This window comes from Trichosurus vulpecula, chromosome 2, assembly GCF_011100635.1.
Source record: "Trichosurus vulpecula isolate mTriVul1 chromosome 2, mTriVul1.pri, whole genome shotgun sequence".
NCBI classification, from domain to species: domain Eukaryota; kingdom Metazoa; phylum Chordata; class Mammalia; order Diprotodontia; family Phalangeridae; genus Trichosurus; species Trichosurus vulpecula.
Window position 1 is genome coordinate 158,253,719 of NC_050574.1, and position 20,778 is coordinate 158,274,496.

General features: G+C 39.7%; 1 protein-coding gene across 1 annotated transcript in view; it reads right to left on the reverse strand.

Moving 5' to 3' along the window:
* The window catches only part of FAT3 (FAT atypical cadherin 3), a 211,087-nt gene that overhangs the window by 121,869 nt on the left and 68,440 nt on the right, over window positions 1–20,778 (reverse strand). Inside the window, exons 3-5 of the mRNA XM_036743967.1 lie at window positions 13,502–13,816; window positions 10,152–10,362; window positions 9,676–9,744 (exon numbers count right to left, since the gene is read on the reverse strand). Coding sequence (XP_036599862.1) covers window positions 9,676–9,744; window positions 10,152–10,362; window positions 13,502–13,816 — 595 coding nt within the window. The remainder of the gene's footprint in view (window positions 1–9,675; window positions 9,745–10,151; window positions 10,363–13,501; window positions 13,817–20,778) is intronic.

Here is a 20,778-nt window from a genome sequence, read left to right on the forward strand (position 1 = left end):
TAAAACTTTGGTGGCTGATTTTACCCTCTCAGTCTTTGGGAAAGAATGGGTAGTGGAAAAAAAAACCCACCACATGATTTTCTGAGTTTCATTTACAAAAATAAAACAATTTTTTTCTGTAATTTTGGAGCACCCTGCCTATAAGAATTATAATCTAAGAGAGTAAGTTGTTCTAAAAACATGTAAGACAAAAATCATAAATAAATGTTGAAAATAATTACCTTATTTTGAAGGTTAGTGATTGGCCCTGCCTCTTATTCAATCCCCTTGGTATAGGTATAATTCATGGTTAGCAGATAACATGTTTAGGCCAACAGCTGCATAAGATAGGGGAGGGGTATTATAGACAATGTTGTCTGCTCCCTGCACTCTATGCACCCCATCCTGATTACCCAGAGGGCATTTTATGATCCTTCTAAATAAGGGAATTTAGGGGAAGGCAAGAAGAAAATAAAATGAACAGTAGAGCAGTTTTAATTAAAAAACCAGTACACTTTCACAAGTGCTACTACTTCTTGTTCTGAAATTTCATCTTGTTGATTAATTTTGTTCTTGGACGGTAATTTCATTTAACTAGAGCAGGATAAGGCAATATGTTCACTGCATTATCTAATTTAGGAAAACCTGGCTTCTCATATATTTAGGATTTCTTGAATTTCATTATGATAATCAATAAACAGTACATTTCCTATAACATTACAATGAGAAATGTACACAAGAATTAAAGAAAAATCGAATTTTAGTTAAATTAAGGTGATTTGATTCATTGTGACATCAAAAAATAAGTGCATGACTTAATGTCCCCCCTCAGCCATATATATTTCAAAACACTTATTGCCTGCAGCTGTTATATTCACTTAACATTATTTAATTGCTAGTGAGAACATAATTGCCCTTGACATTTAATTAAAGTTCTGGAGATACCAAGGTATAAGGGAATTGCTCTAAGATTATATAGTTTTCCAAAAATTTCACCTAAAAAAAGATGTCATCTCCCAATTAATGGCTTTGATTTCCTAAGAAGCACTAAAAATCAGCTCCAAAAAACCCCCCAAAATTATTTGAAGAATGAGGATTTCTAGACTAGGTTAGCTATCTGGGCTGAAAGGGAACTAGCCTTGGGACAACATTCACTTTTCAAAAGGAATGTTCCATGCTGATAATCACAAGAAATAAAATGTTAAGACATTAATTTGAGAGCCTTAATAACCATTTGAACAAGCAATGAAAAATAGTGTGTTATCAGCTGGTACTCCTTGAAGAAAGTTTGCCAAGAAAAGTTTCAAAGGTCAAAGCGAAGAGATCTATAATTAGGTACCAAAGCCAACTCTGGTGGTAGAGATGAAAATACAGATTATACTCAGAGATGTACATTCACATTTATGTATATGTATATCTAAATTTCAAAGTAAAATCTCTCTGAATTCTGAACAAATTGTGAAAGGCAATGAAATATATTTTCTTCTCTCAACAGAGTTCTTTTTTTTTCTTTGAATATAAGGATATTTTGCTTTTGTAACCCAGGGAAACGAGTATTTTTTCCAAGGTATGGAATGGGAGACTTGTAGAAGATATGGATGTACAGTTAGCATGAACCCCAGTGTTTACACAAACTGGGGAACTGTAATTTTTTATTTTTAGTTCAGTTATTTATGAAAACAAAATTTAGAAGAAACATATGAAGGCTTTCAAAACCTTAGGCAGACAGTGTTAGGTCTGGGTTCTTGTCCCCTTCCTTATAGATCTTTTAGCACTATGGTCTTCACTAAGATTTTCCTTGGGGTCCTGTATAGTCATATAAAATTAAAGCCATATGTTTATTTGCATAAATTTACATATTTTGCATGTCACATAGACTGTGTGGTTTGTCCTGCTAGCTTTCAAATTAGAAACATTTTTTTTTGGCTACTTTTATGTCTGTGTGTGTTTTTTTTTTAAATTCTGCTCCTTCTCACTCACTCACCATCACTGATCCAGATTTATACCAGAAACATAATAAAGAGATGGTAGACACAAAGAAAGTAGGGCAAATAGTGACTGCAGAAATACAGCAGGCCACCAGTATAGTTATCAGTCTCTCTTTGTAGGGCTCTCTCTTGCTAGGTAAGCAAACTTTTTATTTGTAATAGAGATTCTAAAACCTTTTAGTAATTGGACAATTATCTTCTGGCAAAGAAAAAAGGAGTTTGGACCAGCAGTTCACCAGCAACCCTCATGCAATGCAATAATCAACCACTTAGGCATCCCATTTCATAAACCACCTCATATCTCTCCCCCAGGTCTCATTTTTGTAGCCTCCATTTTAACCTGAAAGCTCATTTCATTTTCATGGGCAACCATTAATATCAAGTGAAAGGCTCACATGTTAGAAATCTGCTTTCCCTTTCGGCATCCCATTCCAACATGGAGCGCTCCCTCAAAGCCAGTAACAGACATGCAAAGCAGGAGTGTGTTTGGTGCAGCAGGGCTTGGCTAAACAAAAGTGGGGAAGACACTGCTGGGCTATTCCAAAGGTCAACAGAGTGGGAAGGGGAAAAGTCCCAGCTTTGGAGTTGTTGCAGGGGTGAGGGAGATGAGAAAAAAACAAAACAAAAAACAAGGTTGTGAACAGCTCATGGGGCAGATAATACAAGGCCATGGAAGGGAAATTTCTCTGTGTCTACCTAAGGTCCTATCTCAACAGAATTTTCCCCTGTACTAACAAAAAAGGGAATAATGTAGTATACAAAGAGAAGAAAAAAATATAATGGATTTTTTTGTACTCCCAAAAGAAATACAGTGAATAGGAAAATTATAACATAGCTTCATTTTGTGTCTTCTATGAAAATAAGCTGGAAGATACTTTTAGAATGTGATGGGACGCTAGATTAGAAATTAGTAAAATTTTACTTGGGGTGGGGGAGGATGATACATGGTTATCCCTAACCAATGCAGAACCACTGATACAGAGGGCAGAGATGCTCCCACAGGAAAGATTCTAGAGTCTTCAACATGCATGCAATCCATTCTTCACTATGTGTAATTTTTAAAATGTCAACTAAAATCAAGTAGTTACCAGAGGGGAGAAAGTGTGATGTGAGTCGCTTCCAAAACACAGAGATGTTTTAATCTAAATGAATTAAGGGAGTCACATACAAGCTGTTCATCATTTGAGTTCAAAATGTACTCTGAACTTATGGAAAAATGTTAAAATTAGCATGTTACATTTTGACCACGAATAATTTTTTGGACCAGGATAGCAGCAAGGAGAATAATTGGAAAGGGCTTTAAAAAACCCAAAGGCAGGAGAGAGTGGGTAGAGAGATCAGGAAGCAAGTCTCCTACTGAGTCTGGATCTCAAATTAATTTTCTGAGAGTAATGAGGCTTCTCTTTTTTATTTTTTTGATCCATCTTAAGGTGTTTAGCCTTTTTCATCTTTCCATTAAATCTTTTGGGTATTCTCCACTGCAAAATGCTATTGCTATGAGAAGGAAGAGAGACCCATCTAGAAGCTTTTTGGGTCTATTTTTAAGAGGAACAGATTGAAGAGAAAAGGACAGGATGCCAAGAGACAAGACTCTCTTTAAGAGAAACGTATAGGAAGGTAGCTGGTTTGTCTGAAGATGGGAGTCCTTGAAAAAATTTCAGGTGTTCATGAATTTGGATGAGAAAAATTTACATCATTATTTTTACTAGCCTCTAACTAAAATTTACCATTTCCTTCAATTATGAATGCAGGTAACACACATTATTCTGAAAAGGGGTCCATAGAATTCACTAGACTGCCAAAGGGGTCCACTGCAGATGCACAGGTACACACACACACACACACACACACACACACACACACACACAAAAGGTTAGGAATCTCTGCTCTAGGTAATATTACCATGAGGTAAATGATAAAGTACGATTGCTTTCTGTAAACATCCACTGGTCAGAGAACACATTTCAACATTTGTGTTCTAACAGCATTAGAGTTGGCTGTTGTATGAATTAATCAGACACTTACTAACTGTGTGACCTTGGGCAAATCACTTCACCTTTGTTTGCCTCGGTCTTCTCATCTGTAAAATGAGGATCATCAGGGCAACTACTTTCCAGGGTTGCTGTGAGGATCAAAGGAGTCCCTAGCACATAGCAGAAACTCTATCAATGTTAGCGATTATTGTTATTAATCTGTCCAAAGAGAGGTTCTTTCTGCGTAAAAGAGCTGAAGTGAAGATGAAGCAGAGCTCCAGGATCTACAAATAACTTTGAGGCCTCAAGGTCCCTGGATACCTTTAGGCATGTCCAGAGCTAGAAAGGCTATGCCTCAAGCCACATGCTGCTATACCCAACACCTGACGTCAAAGCTGCTACCAGCAGCAAACAGAAGCCCTTTCCCACCCCCAAGTCCTAATCACTGGAGAGGGCAAATTAAATGGAATCGATAGATATTTATTGAGCACCTACTATGCGCTATTAGGAAGACTGCCTCCTGGGACAAATCTATGCAAAAGATAAAAAGCCAAACTGGTGAGCAACACTACCCACCCCAAATGCTGGGTACAGGGGGACTAACTTAACTGAGCGAGATCAGTGTTCTTTAAAATACACAAGTATTTCCTAACAGGGTAAAACATAATGCAGCTGAACTGTGAACCAGATTGCTTACACACTAGAGGGTATGTAAATGAAGAAACTGCTGAGTAGAGATCACATTCCCCTCAGAAGTGTGAAGATACGCGCCAAAGCCACCAAGGACTACGGGTTATTTTTGTTCCTTCATTTTTTCTTTTTTTTTTTTGTACTCCTGGGCCCCCTTTTAACAGAGAGAAGGAACGGTGCTGTGCATTGGGCTATTTAAACGCAGAACAGCTGAACTTTATGATGTTTCTTTTTAATTACAGTTTTCTTAACTCAGTTACAAGTGGTGCTTCTGTTTCTGAAAGCCCAGGAGAGTCTAGTCACAATACCATGCTGTGAGGTGGCAATCTAGGAGGCACAGACTGGTGTCTCTTTGAGGCCCTGCAGAGGGGTCTGACTCCTGAAGAGGATCTGTGTGCGTGCCGCAGCCTTTGAGGATTCATGCAGTCAAGAATCTGGTACATTGAGAAATCAAAGGGCTTTGTCTGGTCTCAGGGGGGAAAAGGGGCAGGTTAAAACACTCTCTCTGCTTGGTGACCTATAAAGATAATTCCCGCATTAAGGAGCTTGCGCGCTCTGTGTTTTTAACATGTGCCTAGGCAGGGGATGTAAATGCAGGTTGCTCGGGGAGGATCAGGTGGAGACTGATTTCCTTCTTCTCTAAGTGTCTGTTCCATCCCAGTGTCTTGGGTATAAGATTCATAAGGGAAGGGCTCTTCCTCAGGTTTACCAGGGCCAAACCTCTAAGTACATTCTATATTCCATTATGACTCAGTCCACGTATGCTGTCAGCGAGGCCACATCTAGTTTTCTCAAGCCACTGGCAAAACTTAATGCTGTTTCTCCCCTCAGAGGCAGAGTGTGAGAAGGTCTGGGCTCAAAGACCCACCTCTGATACTTATTAGCTTGGGTGAGCCTGTGCAGCCTCTCTAAGCCTCAGTTTCCTTTTCTGTAAAATGGGATTTATAATACCTCTATCACCTACCTCTTTAGGTCGTTGTGGAACTCAAATGAAATAATGAATATAATGTGCTCTGCAAACTTTATAGCTTTATATGAATGTCGGTTATTTTGACCCCACTTTGATCTTTCACTGTGGTTGCTTTCTTGGGGACCCTAAAAGACACTCATATCCCTTCTTTTCAAAGTCTTTGGCAGGCAAATAATGCTTGTATTTTATTTATATTTAGAAAAATGGGATATAACTCTGTAATCTTAGGCATTGGCTATAGCCAGGATCATCTTTGGTATGAATCATAAGAAGAGGCTGACAGGTGTGGCTTGGGAGGTATATTTATCATGGCCTGAGTTGAATGGAAAGAGGCCCACTGAAATGGGGCTAGGGGAATATTAGTTTTTCCAGAGAGAAAAGGAATAATAATGATAATGGTGACTATCACTAGCATATAGACAGCTTTTACTATATAAAGACACTTGACCAATATCTCATTTTGATCTCACAATAACCTTGTACAGTAGGTGCTGTTATGATCCCCAACAACAGCTGAAGAAATGAAGACAGAGAGTGGTTAAGGGCCCAGGGTCACACAGCTAGTAAGTTTCTGAAGTCAGATTCTGACTCCAGTTCTGGAGCTCTATCTGCTGGGTCACCTAGCTGCCTGACTGAAGAATGGGGAGAATATCTGGGAAAATGCAATAGCAGCGAGCAATCTTGAAAGCAAAGATGAACCATCTGAATTTCATGAAATGACAGTCACGAAGAAGTTTAGAGGTAGGTGACTGGCAGAGAAGAAGGGTTATTTTTTTAATGACATTTTCTCAGTTGCATGGATTTGATGAAATTCATTCTTGTGTAATGCATGCATGAGACCTGCCACCATTTGAGCAAGGGATAGCTTTTCTATGATAAAAAGTCAGAAGTGGAGGTTCAAAGATGAGATGTAAGAAATGGCAGTATTTTAACCACTGCCTAAATGAAAGGAGGCAGAGAGAATGAATAATAATATATTTGGGCCTCTTAGAAGTTCCAAGGATTAAGTTCACAGGAAGCTTGGAAGAGAAAGATGAAATCAGTCTTCTTCAAGTCCACTTTAAGATAACAATAAATTCAGGGGGAGAGAGAGAGAGAGAGAGAGAGAGAGAGAGAGAGAGAGAGAGAGAGAGAGACACAAAAAAGAGAGAGACATACACGCATACATACACACAGAGTGAAAGAGACAGAGACAGAGAGAGACACGGAGACAGACAGACAGACACACACACACACACAGATCTAAGGATTCTAAGAATAGAGCTTCTTTACCTGGGGACCATGTGTTTGTTTGTTTTTGTTAAATTGATAACTGTTTCTCAATAGAATTGGTTTCTTCCTAAGCCCATGTATTTTATTTTATGCACCTACAAACACCATTCTGAGAAGGGGTCCTTTGGGCTTTACCAGGTTGCCGCTAAAATGGTTAAGAAGGTCCGCACTAGAGGAATGGAATCTCCCTGTGGGATGGGAAGGTTTTTGTATCCCTATCGCTCTGTATCTAGAAGTCATCTAAGTGACATTTGTTAAAATGGACTGAAACAGAAGACTCTGTGGGTATCCACAAAGGCCCATCCAAATCAATCACCACAACAGATAAACTCTAGCTTAGGAGGATACAGAGAGACCATCGAAGTTCATTTCTCTTTCCCGGACACAACAGAAGGCTGGGGATGTGTAATATTTAATGGCTGCTGGACCAGGAGGCATTTTATAGAGGACTTTTATCCTTGGAATGCCCCTTTCACACTTGGACACTCAAAAGTTTCACTGATCTCTGGGGAAAGTATCAGAACCATTTTTATTCAGGCTTCTGCCAGAAGTGTAATGTTGAGTGAGGTTAGGAATACAGGAGGCAATTATTGTGATGATGTGTGGGATTTTGGGAAGTCTTGCTGAGGCTGGATTTTTGGCTGCCTGTGGCCTCTCAGTCGGTCAATCAATAACATTTCTTCAGGGTCCACTATCCACTGACTAATGTATTTTTGGAGAGGTAAAGGAATAAAACTGTGGCCGTGGGGAGGAGAGAATGAACAAAATGAAAATAGAAGTAAGAATTTACAGTGGTTACTTAAGAACATGCCACCCTGTCTGGTATACCTTCACAGATTTGTGAATGCTGTAGAGATTGCTACAGTAATCAGATGAAGTGGGGTCAGGGTTCAGTGAAGAGGGCTCTGAAGGGCAAAGAGGATGAAAATATCCCTAGAGTGAGGATTAGAAATGGACAAAAAAGATCCAGGGAAGAAACAGGCAGATGCCATGTTGGGGCCAGAATGAATGAATGAACAAACGAATGAAAGAAAAAAATGTATTAAGTGCTTACTACTCTGTGCTAAGTGAAAGGGATACAAATGTAAAAGTGAAGCAAGTCTTTCCCTTCAAGGGGCTTCTGTTTTAAGAATAATTAGCTTTATTTGTTTGAAGTAGGGACCATAAATTGGAGGCTAACAGGAGGAAGCAGATGATAACAGGAAAACTACTCCAACTACTTCGTAGCATAATAGTAAAGTTGTAGATGAAGTAAACCATGGTTTATTATATTCTCTATAAATACAGGGTGTCCCAAAAGTCTTAGTGCTGCTTTAAGCTTTGACAGCATAAATGTAATTTAAGCTATGGGTGTAATTTAATTTGCTTTTAATAGCTTATAGCTACACTAAGACATTGGGACACCCTGTATTATATATTTCATTTTATTCTCATTTCTAGTGTTTTCTTTCGACACCAACAATAAAAAAAGCCATACTCAATAATCACTGCTCCATGAAAGGAACTGGACTCACAGTAATAGAAGCTACTTTTAAAAATGGAAATACATAATTCGTAACCAAGACTGTGATGACTGGGGGAAGCTATCATGGCAGAGATTGGGGGCAGAGAGGTAGAAGGAGGATCACTAAATGTGGATTCATAGGCAGGCAAGTGATAAATACCAGCAACTTTTATTTCACTGAGAGTGAAAAAATGGAAATGGAGGATATCTTAATGAGGTGGAAAAAACTGAACCATTTACTGCAGAGACCAAGAGGCGCAAAGAACAGTGCAGAAGTCCTCAATGTACCAGAAGGGGCCAGACCTTAAAACATAAGGAGCCTAGGATGAGGATCATGGCCAAAGCATAATAGGATGGAACCATCAAAACCATTTAAATAAAATTCAGAAGCCCTACTGAGATAGATAAATTGGGAAGGTAGGAAAAACAATTCCTTTTCCTAGTATAAGATCTTAGGGGAAGAACTCTGGGTCATTTCTTTGAGACTGTCCTCAAAGAAATTGTAGAAAGAAGGGTATAAACAAGAATGCACACTAAGTACTTTCTCCCTATTCATCCCTGTAGCAGTGAGATTTCCACTATTATCCCCATGGGGGGGGGGAGGGAAATAACTTGCAGAAAAAAAGGATTCCTCTAGATTTATTCTCTTCTGGCTTGCCAGTCTCCAAAAGAGACATGTGAGAAACCAATCTTGGCCCCCTTAATTTCAGATGCAGGGTTGATCAAAACACTGTTCGCTTCTTCTCTTAGCAACACTCCTAGTTTTCCTAATCCTCTGAGGCTTTGCTTTCTATTCATCTTTTTCTCCCTCTTTGCTATAGACAATGATACCATTTCACTTTCTTTCAAGGAATTTTAGAGTTGTATCCTGTGGTCCATGATGTGCCTACCACTCCATGTCTTATCTGATGGCTCTGCTTGTCAGCCTTCTTTATGGGGACAGCATTAAGGTGAACATTCCCTTGGGGGATTTTAAGGCTTCAAATTGTACATGCAGGACATCATTGCTGCACAACACTGGGGCTGCAACTAGATCTCTTTTTTTTTTAAAAAAAGGGAAAAATCTGGGCCAAAACAACCAACCTCAGGGGGAAGAAAAACACCCCACCCTCAAACAAAGGAAAGCAATTGGACACAAGTAATGTAGTAGCTGTTAGAGAGGCATGTATGAAATCTATGGGCTGCACTTTACCCTGTCAAAGGCAGTTATGAAAGATGTAATTTAATTTGCTTCAAAAAACCCATAAAAAGGCAGATTGGATAGCTGTATTTTAGCAAATGTGTTTGCACTAAGGGTACCTTCTGTTGAACAGTTCTGCCCACAAGCTGTCTGTAGAATATAGAACATCTCTCGAGCATGCTTGCCACCTTGAAGCAGGGCAGTCGGGAGCAGAAAAAAAAAGAACAGAATGCAGAAAAAAAGGTGAAGAAAAGAGAGAAATGAAGGACAGCAAGTCTAAGTACCATCAATACATTTAGAAATGAGATTAGCAAAGTGTGACAATAGAATTTAAATGACACACAGAAAGACATTAAGATTGCAGTAAATAACATACTATGAAAAAAATTCAGCCAAAGAGCGCTTTCTGTTCAGCTTAGCTACAGAATCATAACGAAAGCACAAGTACATTAATTCATTTTACTGGTTCATTTGCATTCTAGCACTAAAAGGCTATTTAAATCTTAGTTCTAATGGTTAGTCTTCTGGCTAGCAAATCCAAAAAGCCAATGTCTACATTACTTAATACCTATAATACCTCCGTACTGGGACTTACCAACTACATCAAACCACAGAGGTATGTTGGATGGTTGCACAGACACCACACCCACAATTTCTGTCACTCTATCACTTTCCATGACAGTAAAGTTATAAAATGGCTCATCAAAGGTGAGAGGCACAGGGGAAGGAGGCGGTTTCTTAATCCATTCGATGTGGAGGCGGGCGGTGGAGGACTTCTGGGGACGTCCATTGTCCACTGCTTTGATCTAATCACATGTGGAGAGAATACAGAAGATGGCTTAAAGCCCTGGTCTGCTGTTGATTTGGGATTTCCCAAGAGCAACATATAAATGTACTTCCATTACTACGACAAAAGGAGAACAAAATCCACCTACTTGTCTTTCAGGGAGAAGCCATTCCACGTTGATCTGAAGGCCCTGTGAGCCACTGCTGTGTTTAAGAATATGAGAAACTCCAAAACAAATGACATGTGGGCATGTGGGTATGAGCAATGAGAACCAGAATGGGATGGGCCAATCTGGTTCTCTGAGAAAAGTGATCTCCTGGACAACAAGAAAGTTGACTAGACTAATGTGAATCTACATTTGGGGTGGGGGGTACTTAGTACCTTCCAATTACCCTTCCTCCTGCTTCATTCGTTCTACTTTACTCATGTGTAGTCCTAGAAGGGGGAAGTTTCCAGATGGACACACATTAGGGTGTATAGGCAACAGCCATGTAGGAGTGATGATTCTGTGTCTAGAAGAGGAGAAGCTTGTGAAGAGCCCAGTAAGAACGTGAGTTATACAAGGTCTGCAGTGGCATAATTGAATTATGTCAGTCATCATACACTCTCCTGATAGTTAGGGAGTTATTTTCCCCTTTGGACAGTCATGAGCCTGACTGACGACAGAATAAAGAATGCGTTTTCCCACTGCAAATTAGAAAGGAAGACTGCTAGGGTTTCCTTGATACATGGGAGAATTAAGGCTGGCAATGAGGAGTAAAATACTTAGAAATGAAAATACCAAATAGAATAAAAAAATTCAAATCACCAAAAATAAATAAAAAGTGATATAGAAATTTCACATTGTTCTATAAATTTTTTCGGTAGTGGACTGGGAATAAGTATACCTGGATTCAAGGGCTGGTTCTAATACTAACTAGCTATATGACCATGGGCAAGCCACTTGTTCTAGGAATTTAGAGCCAGAGGGGACTTTACAGATTAATTTAAACCCCCTCATTTGACAGATGGGGAAATTGAGGAAAAGAGAGGTAAAGCGGCTAATCCAAGTTCTCAGAAGTCTCAGCATCAATAGCATCACAGCTTTAGAGTTGGGAGGGACTTGGGAAGTCCAACCTTCTCATTTTATAGCTAAGCAAACTGAGGACCTAGGTGACACAGAGGACAGAGAATTGGCCTGGAGTCAGGAACACTCATCTTGAGTTCAAATCTGGCCTCAAACACTTATTGGCTGTGTGACCCTGGGCAGGTCACTTAACCCTGTCTGCCTCAGTTTCCTCATCTGGAAAATGAGCTCGAGAAGGAAATGGCAAACCACTCCAGTATCTCTGCCAAAAAAAAAAACCCCAATGGAGTCATAAGGAGTCAGGTAAGACTGAACAACAACGAATTAGGGACCAAGGAGGGGAAGTATGATTCGCCCAAGATCATACATGTAGCACATCTCCTACTAGAACCTAGATCCTCTAACTGTGGATCTAGAGGGCTTTCCACTTGAGTTCTCTAAGTGTCTTATTTTTTTTTCCATTTTATAGAATAGGTATAGTTTTTTACCCACTACCTCACAGAGTCCTTGTGAGAAAAATATTTTGAAAAAACTTTGTAGAAAAACACTTTGAAAACTAAAGAAATGTAACCTATTATTCTGCAAAAAATAAGCACTGCAGATACAATTTATACACTTTACTTGCTTATGTTTAAAGTAGCAGTCTATCTTTCACACAATCCCTGTGCGGCAGGATGCTTCCCATGGTTTAGCCACATATCAATTATCCTTGGAAATAGGGAATGTAGTTAACAAGAATACGGGCACACACTAATTGGCTGTGCGAAAGCACAAAGAACGGTGAAGCACTGCTTTGGGGGAGAAAGCTGAGTGTGGGGAAGCGAACTACCTGACAAACTGCATAGTTAGCAGATGCTGAAATGAGTTAAAATCAATGGGGCCTACATGTTAGCTTAGACAGTTACCCATCATCTGAACTGTAACTTAGGTGATTGGCTAGATAATATTAATATGGGATTTTGTTATAATGCATCTATTAGGGATGTTATTGGGAATCTACATTAGTCAGGGCAATGCCATCTATGCAAGTAGCGCCTCTTTCTGAAATTCAGATTAAAAAAGTCTTGTTAGAGAAAAGCTATGGCATCAAACGTTTCATTAGAGCAGATGGAACAAAATTCAGGCTTTGGAATTAGCTTCTTTCATTTTCTCTGAACACCACCCAAAGGTAGGTAACAGGAACAAAGAGAAGACCATCCTGACAAATTAATCAACAGTTGACTGCATAGAGTCAAGGGTATGTAGGCCAGAAAGAACAGACTTAAAAGGTCAGTAGGAACTTAGTGAACACCTGAAAGCTGGTGGATCATGGATTTAGAGTTGGAAGGGACCTTAGAAGCCAACTTGTCCAGAGCCTTCATTTTATACAAGAATAGACTCAGAAAGTTTAATTAACTTCCCCAAGGTCATATAGCAAGTAAGTAGAAGAGCCAGAATTTGTATGTCCTTTATTTTAAATCTAGCACACTTTCCAGTGTACCACAGTGCCTCTTGGTGGGAAGGATGAGAATGAATTTCTTTCACACTGAGGTCTCTTCGTCTAGCACTGACTCAGTCTACCAAGTGATACTTGCCAATTGTGAATATGACCAATCACCCTCTGTTGTCAAAATGGGAGTGAGGATGTAGTTGTGTATGTGAAGGTGAGGTGGAGGGGAGGGGGGTGCATGTTTGCATATGTTGGTCTAAGGGGGTCAGGGAACATCAGGAAACTGAAGCGGAAGAAGCCAAAAATTATTTTATGCCACAGTGTACAACATGGAGGCATCAGTGAAGCTTCTGGAAACATCACAAATCAGTGGAGAAGCCAAGAGCATTACTTATTTATATGCCTTTGTCTTCCAGCTCAGCATTTCTTTTCATATGTATCATGACACTGTTTATTGTAGAGATTTACTGTATACAAGAACACACACATGCATATTTCTAGGATTTTTGAAATGAGTGAGAAATTGGATAAGAAAAAAAGGGACACATACACATAACACACATCCATCCATCCATCCTCCCCATCCCCTCCACCCTTTATCCCCCTTCTAACCACACACATACACAGAGGCATTCTTCTGATTCAGGATTCAGAAAGCCTTACTGTGAGGATGTCGTAACTCCCTGCTGTAAATTGCTTCCTGGAAGAGACCATGCCAGTTTTAGGGTCAATAAAGAATTTCCCATCATCGTTTCCATCCACGATGCTGTAGGATATTTCTGCATTGGGGCCTTCGTCTTTATCGAATGCAAAAGCCCTGTAAATCGGTTCTCCTCTTTTCTTTCGGTCCCGCTCTGGCAGCTTGATCTGATAGACTTTCTCTGGGAACTGAGGCTTATTGTCATTTTCATCCAGAACCTGAACCACGACCCAAACTGTCGACTGCTTTGGAGAAGAACCACCATCAGTTATGGTCACCTGAAGCGGGAGAAAATTAGAGCTATGCAGAGTTAAGGTGTTGGTGACTATAAAGTTGCTTAAAAAAACAAACAGACCAAACCAAACAACAAAGATTTACTGCATCCATGTGAAGTATTTAGCAAAACATCTTTTTTCCACATTTCAGGATGAAGAAGATCCTCATGCCCACCAATTAAAACTACTATATGATCACTGCTTTCCTTTATATAGGGGTTTAAGGTTTGCAAAGCACTTTTCTCCCAACAACCCAGTAAGGCAGACAGGACAGTACAAATGTCATTAAGCCCAATTTTACAAATCCAATTCAATATGCATTTAGTAGGTGCCTACAATCTGCAAAACCCTGGGGATATATAGACAAATGCATAAGAATCCTGCCCTCACGTACCTTGCATTCTTGGGGGGGGGAGTTCACAACATATATATGGCAAATAATTATGATTCCAATGAAGATCAAAGATTAAGAACAGGAAAGGCCCTTAGAAAACATCTGGTCCAATGCCCTTATTTTATAAAGCAGTAGAGGCTTTGAGGGGTAAAGTGATTTGCTTATGATGGCAGGTTCCTGGAACCCAGGACTCCTGATGCTAAGTCTGGCATTCTAGCCGCTGTCTCATGTTGTCTCTCTTGGGGGGTAGAGGGACAGGGACATACTACTCCAATCAAATGAAGAGAAGGGAAACAGGCACATCTAATACAATGATAAGCATGGTTTTAATAATGAAAGGTAAGGAACAGAAAGAAGGGAATGCACATATGGATGGAACCCAACAACCACAAATGAAAGTTAATACTACACTAAGAGTTCAGGTTTAGAGGAGAAGTGGACCACTCCCACTGCTCCCAGGTGAATGGACAAGCGAGACTCTCTTTGAAAGAGGGTGATAAGACATGAATCACTAGAGAGTGGGAATATGTGTGTTCCCTTCAGGAAGGGAACCTGGTAGGCAGGAAGATTAGTCCTTCCTTGAACTAGGTCAGTCAGGCCACAGTAGTGAAGTTCTACCTTGGAGAAACAAAGGTGGTGTTGTCTTTGTAACCACTAGCGTGTTCCAGAATGATGACAGCTGACACCTAAAAAGGGCTTTGACGTTTGGAAAGTGTTTTGTTTGCATTTTCTCATTAGAATCCCACACTACCACCTATGGCTAAGGACAACTACTATTCTCCTTTTTCGATGTGCAACTGGAGGCTCAGATAAGTTGAGTGATTTCCCTATAATCAGAGTTACTAAGTGATAGAAGGTGGATTTGAGCCCAGGAAGCCCTGACTTCGAGACCAGTACTCTATCCACTCACTATACCAGCCTTTAATAGCTACTTCCTTAGAACTTTTGGTAATTCTTTTTTGTTCACTAAAAGCTATTCTGGAAGAATCTGTCATTCTTTCATTCACTACCTTGAATTAGACAGCTCATTAATCCAAAATATGTTTTCTGAGGCTCTGATGAACACAAAGATGTATTTGGCACTAAGAAAAAAAAATACCGGTGAATTTCAGCCAATTTCTGTAGTATTTCATCAAATAAAACAATTTGACAGCACTCAATGAAAGGAGGAGAAATATATGGGAATGGGAAGTGGGCACTTTATGTTTTTCCTCCTAAATAGTTTGGCTCACCATTTTAGTTTCTCTAAATCATTAGGAAGGGGGGGATGGAGGGAAGGTGGGCACTATTGGACTTGAGATAAACAAACTTATTATTCAGTAATGAGTGTTCTTTGGAAAAAAAACATTAATCAAGTTTCCTTTCTTTCAAAGCTTTTTCCCCATTTGGGGACATTTCCCAGAAGACATGAGGCAGGAGTAGACATGAAAGAAGGCTGGATTTTTTGCTTTTTGGTTAATTCTCTGACATGCTGACTCCTGGAGCGGTACTTCCTGCTGGTGGCAGTGAGCTCGAAACGTTACACTCACAAGTCTAGCTGTGCTAACCATTATACATTGATTGCCTTGCTGCTTAACTACTCCATGGTCTTTTTCTACTTAAATGTCCCTGCCCAATATCTAGACAACCCCCGCTGTCCATCCACACAGAGCACAAAATCACCTTCTCATCACCTATCAATAATGCCCTGCAGTTGGATCCAAGATGTAGCATTGTAGAGTTAGTCAGAACAGTGTTGGTGCGAAAGGATTTCCACAGAGAAGACAAGATTACATTAACAATGTTTCGTCCCCTTCCATGACTCTCCCCTCTGCCTCGGCTCTTGCTGGCATTTACAATTGTTTCTGGATTTATAAACCCAGGCTCTGGCATCCAGTCTGCCGACAAGAAAGCTCAGCAGCTGAATGGGTGAGCTTCCTTGTATTAGACAGCAGGGAAGCTTCTGCTAAACTCTGAACTGATTTTGGGAGAAGGGCAGACCTAGAGCGTTGAATGAATAGTCAGGTCCTGCAACTGGGAAACCTCTCTCTATTCTGTTTCCTGGTCTCTGATCCTACAAAAAGTGCTGCTATCGGGGCCTTTATTTTTACCACTGACCTCCTTACGATATACACCTAACAGTAGGATCATGGGAGAGGTAGCTAGATGGCTCAAGGGACAGAGTGCTGTTCAAATCTGATCTTAGACACTTACCAGCTGTGCCACCCTGAGCAAGTCACTTAACTTTTGTTTGCCTTAATCCATTGGAGAAGGAAATGACAAACCACTCCAATATCTTTGTCTAGAAAATCTCATGGACAGTATGGTTCATGGGATCATGAAGAATTGGACATAAATGGACCACAACAAGGCTCTCTGGCTCTAAGGTTATAGACATTTTTTCACTTTCTCAGAATAATTTTAAATTGCCTTTTCAGCATGTTTGGGCCAATTCACCCGGCCATTAATAGTCTGTCACAACATTCTTTCCCACACTGATTAGTTTCAACTTTTATCATACTTCTCTGCAGAGCATAGGACTTTCATCTTATAAAATGAGGATCCATGTCTAGAACTGCAAAGTGATACACGTCCGTGGGATTTCGATTGGGACTTATGAAGTGGTGTCTGTCCCCTTTGTCTTAGCAATTACAACACTGGACATATAGTCTAAGGAAACGTTATAGTGGCTGACCCATAAGTGCTTAATAAATGCTGGCTAGTCACCTGCCCAACTGAAGACAAAGACGGAAACGTCCAACACGGGCCAAAATCTTATCCCCTTTTATGGTAGCAAAGAAATGGAAACAAACCGGGCTGAGAGGTTGCTTGAATAATGGAAAAAAAAAATAGAACATGTATGTATTGTTATACAATGAGAAACAGCAAACATGAAGAATTCAGAGAAACACGAGAAGATTTATAGGAACTGATACAGAATAAAATAAGCAGAACCAAGTGGGCAATATAAACACGGGCTATAACAACATCAGAAAGCTGACTGTTACAAGGAAACTGAACTCTGAGCGACTGAAAAATCAGTCAAGGCCTCCTAGGGAAGAGAGAACAAACCTGCTTCTTCCATCGTGGCGACAGATGAGGGACAGAACCTTATGCACATTGCCCCATAAGATGCCTGCATCAGATGCTTTTGCTTAACTGTTATTGTCACAGGGGAGGGTTCAATTTAGCTAGAAATGTAAGGAATGCAATGTAAGGAAAATTAACACGTCAATAAAACATTAAAATAGGGGAACAGGAAAGAACATTTCTTGATAAGTGTGATCATTTTCATCATTGTGCCACACTGGCCTGGGTATGCTGCAAGGAAGGGAGTTTATTTTTGGAGAGCTGCGGGAAACAAATTCCTACCTGTTCTCTTTATCTAAGGCGCCATTATTACTACTATTCTTTTTTTTTTTTGTAAAAATCACCTTCAGAGTCAGAGTGGGGTGCAAGCCAGTGTCACCTGTCATGTTGATGCAAACACCTTAGAGTTGTTTGGGCCCTGTGTCTCATTTCTTCCAGTCCCTGAGAAATCTACTCCAGAGCCAAAGATGATTTTCAGCCATTTTCAAAGCTTAGTAGTTTTCATTTACTAACCTCAAAGGGAAATGGATATAAATGTCCCATTATTAATTCCCTCAGGCCAGATTGTCTGCCCTGGCCACATTTCACACTAGGCCTAATAACCATAAAAGATTTCATCAGATTCCCAGACTTCATTTTAGATGCTGTCCTCTTTCTCAGTCTACCGGATGAAATGAGCCCCTAGTGAAGGAGTAACAGTCAGATTCAAAGCACTAGGGTCTTGAGAAAAATTACCTAAGGAAAATGCCCATTATCCTTCATTAATAACAGAAGAAATTAGCTATTATTTAGGAATGAGTCAACTTCTTTTTATCCTGATGTATGTGGCCAGAAGAAGTTCCCTCACCCCATTTGAGGCTTTCTGTTCATATCATAGGTTAAATAATACTTTCTCCAAATAACTTAAGATTTAGAAAAGCATGAGTCAAGTTCTTCTTGTCCTGATGTAGGTAGCCAGGAGAAGCTTACCGCATTTTACGTTTCCTTTTGGCATCAAAAATTAAATAATACTTTCTGCAAATAACTCAAGATTTGGACAAGCAGCTTACAAAAGTATTCATTTTAGTATCATAAAAGATACAAGATAATTCACTTCAAATTTAAACAGTGCCTTCAGAGTCTGAAAATAACAGGTAATGATAGGGGATAAGGGAAGGGGAGAAAATCACTGTGACACAAAGAGAAAATGACAAAATTACATAGGAGAGATTATTTTTTGGGGTCTCCCTGCCTTTAAAATGAGCAAGTTTCAAAGTGCAAGAGCAAAACAAAATTGTGAATTCTGGGCACAATGATGCCAATCAGTGAAGGCACAAGGCTACGGTACATGGATAACATTCCCCAAACAGCAATTCTTTCAATAAATATTTATGAATACCTACTACGTGTTAGGCACTGGAGCACGAGCAGTAAAGGTGATCCCCACATAAGAAGATATAATATAATATGAAACAAAAAAAGTATTAGCCACTATGTGCACAGAACTGTGGTAGGTGCTAGGGGAGGAATAAAATTTATTTTTCTAAAAAACATATTTTTTTTCAATTAACAAAATATATTCTCTTTCCTTCCCATTTTGCGCTCCCCCCCCAATACTGGATAAAAAAAACACCTTGTAGCAAATATGCATAGTTGAACAAAACAATTCTCACATTGTACTTAAACAAAAATACTTATGTCTCATTCCACCGCATGACTCCATTCCCTTTCTGTCATGAGGGGGGTAGCATATTTTGTTATAGGACCACTGGAACTAAAGCCAGTCATTACATTTAGCAATGTTCTTAAGTCTTTCAAAGTTGTTTTTATAATGTGGTTGTTATTGTATAGATTATTTTCCTGGTTCTTCTCATTTCACTTTGCATTAGTCCAAGGCTTTTCAGGATTCTCTGAAGCTGTCCCTCTCATCATTTCTTACAGCACAATAGTATTTCATTAAATTCATGTTGTAATGTGTTTTGCTATTTCTGAATATGTGGGCATCTCCTTAATTTTCCAGTTTTTTGTCACTACAAAAAGAGATATTATAAATCTTTTTGTACATATGGGTCCTTCTGTTTTCTCTTTGAAATCTCTGAGGTGTATACACACCAAGTAGTGACATCATTGAATGAAAGGGTATGCACATTTTAGTAACTTTGGGACATAGTTCCTCCATAATGGCAGGACAAATTTACTGCTCCACCAACAGAGTATTAATATACCTATTCTCCCAAAGCCAGAGGCATAAAATTTAGATGAGACACTGTCCCTGTCTGTGAAAAGCTAGAGTCACCTGAGGGGAGAAGACACTGACATCAACACAAACAGTTACCTTTATAATAAGTGCATTAAATAATTCCTCATTCCTTTCTTTTGGCCCAGCTCTTCATCCTGAAGCCTCAGTCAAAGCCCTGGAATTCACACATTGGAAAGACCCTCTGTCCTTGTGGCCTCTACCTCTGACTGGGCTTCCCAGAACCTCCATTTAAGGAGGGAATTCAAGCCAGCAAAGTCCCATTCCTTTCCCAGATGTACTCTGGACTTCCTCCACTGCACCCATTTTGTACCCCCATACCTGAACTCTCCACTCCACGCTTCTCCTTTTCACCTTCCTTTTATCTGTTCCATTCCTCCATTGGAAGGTAAGCTCCTTGAGGATAAGAGCTATCTTTCTACCTGTATTTGTATTACCAGTGCTTAGCACAAGTGCTTGGCACACAGTAAGCACTTAATAAATGCAGGTTAACTCACTATTAATTATAGCTGATGTTCAAATAAGAGTATAAGGCTTTCAAAGCTCTTTACATGTTATTTCACATGACCCTTACAACAACCCTGTCAGGTCGGTGTTATGACCATTCCTATTTTCAGATGAGGAAACAGGTTGAGAGAAGCTAACTGACTTATCCAAGGATGCATGGCTAGTAAGTATCTGAGGCAGCATTTGAATGCAGATCTTTTCTGACTCCATGTCTAACGCTCTATTCATTATGGATTCATTATTCACTAGTGGCCTTGTTAAAAAGACCGAAAGCCTCGTTCTAAGGTTCTAAGAAAGAAGGCTGCCATTCACTGCTGGGGAGAGCGAGGCGATGGACAAGTCATAGAAGATTTCTGGAAGTAATATTTGAGATCATCTTTAAAGGACAAAGAGAAATTCAACAGGAAAGGGACAAGTGAAAATAAAAGAACCCTGGAATCTAAACGAGAAGTCAAGACACACAAAATACATACATGTGAAAAGGTAACAATATGCACAATAGCTTACAACAATAATTAAGTGCAACTATTATGAGTTCAGAGGCTGGTCTGGCCAGGAGTATTTCACAAAGGAGAAGAAGATTTAAGCTAGATCTCAAAGAATGAATGTGTTAGGTTTGGAGAACAACAGAAGCAGGTGAGAAGAACCGCATTCCAATAAGGCACAAGCACAATTTCAGAGGTGTTAAACTCCAAGGGATAGCCTGACGGGTGGTGAGTCTAACAGCTTGGTCTGTGTGAAGTGTGGGATCTGTATAGA